This window comes from Vitis vinifera, chromosome 16, assembly GCF_030704535.1.
Source record: "Vitis vinifera cultivar Pinot Noir 40024 chromosome 16, ASM3070453v1".
Classification (NCBI taxonomy): Eukaryota; Viridiplantae; Streptophyta; class Magnoliopsida; order Vitales; family Vitaceae; genus Vitis; species Vitis vinifera.
The window spans coordinates 8,267,957-8,275,673 of record NC_081820.1 but is presented as its reverse complement, the minus strand read 5'-3'; the positions used below and the strand labels follow the sequence as shown (position 1 = coordinate 8,275,673).

The 7,717-nt window shown below is 41.6% G+C and overlaps 1 protein-coding gene across 1 annotated transcript; it reads left to right on the top strand.

Moving 5' to 3' along the window:
• Positions 1-554: 554 nt before the first annotated feature.
• LOC100266344 (leucine-rich repeat receptor-like protein kinase TDR) lies at positions 555-4,812 on the top strand. Its single transcript, XM_002268562.5, has 2 exons — positions 555-3,550; positions 4,210-4,812. The coding sequence occupies exons 1-2, from the start codon at positions 889-891 to the stop codon at positions 4,620-4,622; spliced, it is 3,075 nt and encodes a 1,024-aa protein (XP_002268598.2). The 5' UTR covers positions 555-888; the 3' UTR covers positions 4,623-4,812.
• Positions 4,813-7,717: the final 2,905 nt, after the last annotated feature.

The following is a 7,717-nucleotide window of genomic DNA, read 5'->3' as shown; positions in this document are numbered from 1 at the left end:
ATTACTTAATTTTCATATTTTAGTATTTATACCATGATAGTCATATGAGCATCCGGCCTCATTTAATCAATTGAAATGCATATGAACCGAAAGTCTATAAACTAGAGGGCGATGATGAAGAATTCAGTGAAAGGGGACTGAATCTATCCCACTATAGTAAGTGACCCAAGTAAAATGACAGAATTGAGAGATGATTGGGGCTTTATATGTGTAAAATAGGCCTTTGAAAGGGGTGGTCCATGTATGTATTTGAAGAGAGAAAATAGAAAAATGTTTAAAGAAGAGGGAGGAGAAATGGTGGGAAATAGAGGGGTGACTTTCTTGGATCCTGTGAGAAACATTGGCACTGTTACACATATTTATGGATTTGTTTAGGCAAAGGTAAAGAGAAACAAGGAATGATGAAAAGTGGAAGAAAAAAGAAAAGGGAAAAAGAAATCCAAGGTAACCTTTAAAAGTATAGGTATAGAGATGGGAGATGAGACAAAGGTAAATATTGAGGAGAGAGAAAGGCAGAAAAAGAGAAAGGAATGCAGTGCGAACTGTGGAGGAACAAGGATTAATGGGGTGGGGGGAGGGTATTACGACTGTACTCATAGTAGAAGCAGCGGCAGAGCCCAGAGGACTGTGCAGTTGTAGTAGTAGTAATTTTAAGTAGTATCACCTCACCACTCACTAGTCACTACTCTTCACCAGCTGCAGCTTAGAGAGAGAGAGAGAGAGAGAGAGAGAAAACCCACTCAAAACCATAATCATCATGAAACACCCTCTGCACCCAGCACTCCCCAAAAGCAATTTTCTCAATCAAAACCCCCATTCCCTTAAATTTACCTCTCTTGACTCCATCACCCTCTCAACCACTACTATCTCTTCCACAATCCCCAAACCATGAACAACCCCCCCTCCTCCTCTTTCTTACTCTCCGCATCTTGTTGTTTCTTCTTACTCAGAATCACCCTTGTCTTCTCTGCCCCGCTTCCTCTTCAGCTCATCTCCCTTCTCGCCTTAAAGTCCTCCCTCAAAGACCCCCTCTCCACCCTCCATGGCTGGGACCCCACCCCCTCCCTCTCCACCCCTGCCTTCCACCGCCCCCTCTGGTGCTCATGGTCCGGCGTCAAGTGCGACCCTAAAACTTCTCACGTCACTTCTCTCGACCTCTCTCGCCGCAACCTCTCCGGCACTATACCCCCCGAAATTCGCTACTTGTCCACCTTGAACCACCTCAATTTGAGCGGAAATGCCTTCGATGGTCCCTTCCCACCCTCTGTTTTTGAACTCCCCAACCTTCGGGCTCTTGACATCAGCCACAACAACTTCAATTCCTCTTTCCCACCGGGCCTTTCCAAGATCAAGTTCTTGCGCCTCCTCGATGCTTATAGCAACAGCTTCACCGGCCCCCTCCCTCAGGACATCATCCAGCTCCGCTACCTCGAGTTCCTCAACCTGGGTGGAAGCTACTTTGAAGGCAGTATTCCTGCCATTTACGGCAATTTTCCCAGGCTCAAGTTTCTACACTTAGCTGGGAATGCTCTGGATGGCCCCATACCTCCCGAGTTAGGACTGAATGCCCAGTTGCAGCGCTTGGAGATCGGTTACAACGCGTTTTATGGTGGAGTTCCAATGCAGTTTGCATTGTTGTCCAATCTCAAGTACCTGGACATCTCAACTGCAAATCTTTCAGGTCCTTTGCCGGCACATCTCGGGAACATGACCATGCTTCAGACCTTACTCCTCTTCAGCAACCACTTTTGGGGTGAAATTCCGGTGAGTTATGCTAGGCTGACTGCTCTTAAAAGTTTGGATTTATCCAATAATCAGCTTACAGGGAGTATTCCGGAGCAATTCACCTCTCTCAAGGAGCTCACCATCTTGAGCCTCATGAACAACGAGCTCGCCGGAGAAATACCGCAAGGCATTGGCGACCTCCCAAACTTGGACACCCTATCTCTCTGGAACAACTCTTTGACCGGTACTCTCCCTCAAAATCTAGGATCAAACGCCAAGTTGATGAAGCTGGACGTGTCCTCAAACTTCCTCACTGGCTCCATTCCTCTAAACCTTTGCCTTGGAAACCATTTGATAAAACTCATCCTCTTCGGCAACAGGCTTGTATCGGAGCTCCCCAACTCCTTAGCAAATTGTACTTCATTGATGAGGTTCCGAGTTCAAGGTAACCAGCTCAACGGCTCCATTCCTTACGGCTTCGGCCAAATGCCCAATCTAACTTACATGGATCTTAGCAAAAACAAGTTCAGCGGCGAAATACCAGAAGATTTCGGCAATGCCGCCAAGCTAGAGTACTTGAACATATCCGAAAATGCTTTCGACAGCCAGTTGCCCGACAACATATGGAGGGCGCCCAGTTTACAGATTTTTTCTGCTAGTTCCAGTAATATCAGAGGGAAAATCCCAGATTTCATCGGGTGTCGAAGCTTGTACAAGATTGAATTGCAAGGAAATGAGTTGAATGGCAGCATTCCTTGGGATATTGGCCACTGCATGAAGCTTTTGAGCTTGAATCTTCGTGACAACTCGCTTACTGGTATAATTCCATGGGAGATCTCCACGCTGCCCTCCATCACCGACGTTGATCTCTCTCATAATTTTCTCACCGGCACCATTCCTTCCAATTTCGATAATTGCAGTACTCTAGAGAGCTTCAACGTCTCATTCAATCTTCTCACCGGTCCCATACCGTCCTCCGGAACCATCTTCCCGAATCTCCACCCGTCGTCGTTCACCGGAAACGTGGACCTCTGCGGGGGAGTTGTGAGTAAGCCCTGCGCCGCGGGAACGGAGGCAGCGACGGCGGAAGACGTGCGTCAGCAGCCGAAGAAGACTGCGGGAGCGATAGTGTGGATCATGGCGGCGGCATTCGGGATCGGGTTATTCGTGCTGATAGCAGGGAGCCGGTGCTTCCGGGCGAACTATAGCCGAGGAATATCCGGGGAGAGGGAGATGGGACCGTGGAAATTGACGGCGTTCCAGAGGTTGAATTTCTCGGCGGATGATGTGGTGGAGTGTATATCAATGACGGATAAGATAATAGGGATGGGGTCGACCGGAACAGTGTACAAGGCGGAGATGCGAGGTGGGGAGATGATAGCGGTGAAGAAGCTGTGGGGAAAACAGAAAGAGACGGTGAGGAAGAGAAGAGGAGTGGTGGCGGAGGTGGATGTGCTGGGAAATGTGAGGCACAGGAACATAGTGAGACTGTTAGGGTGGTGCAGCAACAGCGATAGCACAATGCTGCTCTACGAGTACATGCCCAATGGGAGCTTGGACGACTTGCTGCATGGCAAGAACAAGGGTGACAACTTGGTAGCCGACTGGTACACCAGGTACAAAATCGCTCTCGGCGTGGCTCAGGGCATCTGCTATCTTCACCATGACTGTGATCCCGTCATTGTTCATCGTGATCTCAAGCCCAGCAACATTCTTCTCGACGCCGATATGGAGGCCAGAGTCGCCGATTTTGGCGTCGCCAAGCTCATTCAATGCGATGAATCCATGTCTGTAATTGCCGGTTCATATGGCTACATAGCACCAGGTAATTCCTGATTCTACTCATGATTCTTCAATAGTTAATTAATCTATGTTCATAGTTTAATAATTACTTTAATCTGTGACACACACAAAATCATATATATTATTCTTATTCATAGAGGAATAAATTAAGCCCAGAATCTTAGTTGAGGCTTGTATTTTTGTCTTTCTAGCATATGTTTGTTTGGTCGGTTTTGGTGGGTGATGTGAGTTGGCAAGCTTTACCAATATGTTGAGGGTTTCTCCCGTTTTGTTGTGGGACAAAGTCTGCCTGCCCTTGGCCCCTTGCTCTACATGCGCATGTTAGTGAGGTTATATGATTGGGTTCGTTTTGTTGGGTGAAGAGACGTAGCTATCTTGCGCCGGGAATGAGTCTTATTTGAGCTGCTACCTAGGCGCCTTTCACACTCTAGTTAGCACTTAGAAGCGGGTGAGAGGAGACTGGGGAGTGAGCACGCAATAGCCGCAGCCCCAGCCCCTTTTTCTCTTTTGGCGCCGCGATATTTGGTAACTGTTTCAGTACAGAAGCCACTGTTGCGCGTGAACTCCACTTTTTCTTTTTCCATGGGTCCCTCCCTCCACCCACTATGATAATGTTGACTTTAATCAAGAGTCAAACAAATCGATGACTGAACAAGGGGGTGTTTGTATTTGTGTTTGCAGAATACGCTTATACGCTCCAAGTGGATGAAAAGAGCGATATCTATAGCTACGGAGTGGTGCTGCTGGAGATACTGAGCGGAAAGCGGTCGGTGGAGGGGGAGTTTGGGGAGGGAAACAGCATCGTGGATTGGGTGAGGTTGAAGATAAAGAACAAGAACGGGGTGGACGAAGTGCTAGACAAGAATGCGGGTGCATCATGTCCCTCCGTCAGGGAAGAGATGATGCTGTTGCTCAGAGTTGCTTTGCTTTGCACCAGCCGCAATCCCGCCGACCGACCTTCCATGAGGGATGTTGTCTCCATGCTGCAGGAAGCCAAGCCTAAGAGGAAGTTGCCTGCAAGTGTCGGCAGCGGCGGTGCTGCTGCTGCTGCTGCTGCTACTCCCTTGCCACAAAAGCAAACTGTGGACTGTTAATATAGCTTAACTTCTTCACATATTTTTTTTTTTCTTTTTTCAAATGGTGGGGATTGGTATAGGAGAAGTGATTTTTCTTTATGATTTTCAATGAAATTTTCGGGTGTTCTTATTCCATTTTCTATATTGTGTGTGATGTTATATATCCATCTATTGACTCTCCTTATAAAATTGATGAGTTTGAAGGGATGATATTTACTTCCGGCTTGATGCATATATGCATATGCATGAGAGGAATTGAAAACGAGAAAGAGAGAGAGAGAGAGAAAAGTCCAAAAAGTAAGATAAAGGAAAAGTAGTTTAAGATCCAATCGCTAATTATTAAACAACAGTAAGCACTCTCCACTATATAATTAATTCTTTTTATCTTTCATTATTGTTTTGCAATCAGCAATATCACATTGGATTCCATGAAGGCATGCAGCATGATATCTTTGGTGATGGTTTCTGACCCACTATGTTTGTCTCTGTGTACCCTCCATATTGGTACAGGATGAGTTGTTTAACTTATGTAATTGTAATCTACTAATCTCTCCCCTATTGGATGACATTTTTTTTTCTTTTCAATCTTCAAGTCTGGGTAACTCTACTCTAAATTTGTCTCTATAAAGATCAATGTAGAAAGTCTTATTTAAGTTTTAAATTTCAGATAAAAGTTAAATTTTTTGACTTTTTATATAATTTAACTTAAAAATTAACAGATATTACAACATCCCAAGTTGATTAGACTTAGAAAAACTCCTAACAGAAGAGAGGATTGAAATGGAAGGTGGAAAGCAGGCTTGTATTAGTATCTACCAAGTAGATGGCCAAAAGGAAAATCAGATTCAGCCCATCAACAAGTGTGTAGTCCAGTCCAAATTTTGGGCAATTTATTTGGGTTGTGGGCTTTCGGTTTAAGAAGGACCCAAAATAAATAAATAGACCTTAGCAAATGGGTTGTTTGATTTTCTCTGGGGACACAATGTTTCTTAATTCTTACTTTAATTATTCGTTTGTAGTGGTTGTGCTAACTGCTAATAATCTAATTCTGAAGTATTATTGCCTTGTAATTCACCATTACCCCCTGCCCCTTTTGCTCTTCTAACTATGTCCTACTAAAAACATCCTCCGCTTAAGACTTCTTTCTTTCACGGTATCATGCCAATCAAACTAGCTTTTACAGCATCACCTACTTCTCACCATCATCAAAGCCAACAAATAACAAAACTTATCTTAAGGCCAATATGAAATTTCAACAATCACAAAATTAGATTATCCTAATTCAGATATCATTTATGCTATATGATATAGCATATTATTTTAGATGATTGGCTCTACAGTCAGGAAATTCATCGGTGTAATGAGCTATGTTCATGGGAATGGTAGATCAAATTCACTAGTACTCTTAATTACAAATGATTTTTTGAAAATGCTTTTCCATTTCTAGAAACTACTTCTCATGTCTTGGTATCAGAATAGGAGTCAAAATAGGATATGTGGTATAAAAATGGAGAATCTATTCTCTTTTTCCCCAAAAATGATCTTGGAGATTGTGTAATGCTTATTCTTAAACTCTTCGTTTACACAGTAGTGATATTCTTTGTTTCTCTCTTCATCTTCGGATTCCTATCTAATGATCCGAGATGTAATCCTGGGCATGAAGAATGAAGAATAAAAAATAAAGGCATTTTCCTTGATTTTCAAATTTTCTTCGGATTTTATCTATTCCACACCTTTAACTATGAGAAAAGAAAAAGGGTTCGAGAAATTCGAAAGATAAATAAAATATCAATTCATCAATGGAAACGGAAAGAGAGGGATTCGAACCCTCGGTATGAATAACTCGTACAACGGATTAGCAATCTGCTACTTTAGTCCACTCAGCATTTGGGAAATAAGTGGTCAATAGGAATGTGCAATGTATAACAACTTTAGTTTTATTTTATGAATAATATTTCTAAAATTTTCTCTTTTAATCACCTTCTTACCTATCATTTACTATGCAACTAAGTATGAGGTTTCAAAAACATGCAACTAAACATAAGATGTTAATAGTAGGCAACCAAATATGAAATGCTAAAAGCATACAACAAAGTTTGAGGTGTTGAAAGAATGCAACCAAGCATGAGGTGTCGAAACTTGTGTCCAAGCTTAAGATGTTGAAAAACATGCAATCAAACATGAGGTGTTGCGATGCATATAAATAAGCATGAGGTATTAAAATGCACGTAACTAAAAGGACAATAAGCCATTTTTATCACATGATACCTATAAGCTCACTTGTTTTAAGTTCCAATAGATAGGGGTGTTCACCTATCATGAAAGGGAAGAAGTAAAGTGTTAAGAAGCTCATCTAGTTTTATTATTTTGAAGTAGGATCTTTAAGTCATCGTAACAAAAGTGTTGTTGCAATTTTAGTTTGAAATTTTTATTGTGAGTGTTTTTATAATGCATGACTTTATTTGGTTTTAGAATTATATATCTCATACTTAAAATGTTGTATGTGTTTCTTATTTATCAAATATCATGAGATATGCTTAAAATATGTGTTGCTCAAATGCTATGTTTATAATGATTATGTGCTCCTTGTATCTTTGATATATATGTATTTAATAATTAAGATGGTTTAGTGATTATGAAGTGGGACCATTGTGACTCCTCCAATCTTTCGTGGGAATTTACCTAGTACATACTATTCACTAAAAGTCACTAGTAATATTGATTGTACTATTATTATGCTTTACATAATTTCTATTGGTGTGATTGTTACATATCATGGACTGTTATTATGTCGTAGATGTCGATTTATTATGTAATCTTCTTATGTTGAAAAATAAGGGGCATTAGAGTTGTTTCAATGAGTAATTATCAAAAAGCTCAATATACTATCAAACCAAATAAGAGGTCACCCAAATGATGGTGGTTGAATTCTAAAAAAGGTTAAGTGTACCCTCACAAATCATACTTTCCTTTTTCTCAAGGAAAAAAAAAACCAACCTTAATATCATAGTCTTTTATCAATGCTCGAGTTTAAATTCAATAAAGCTAAACACCATAATTTTCCTATTATGGAGAAACAAAATCACCTTCCTTAGTTCGTGGCATCGGTGTTC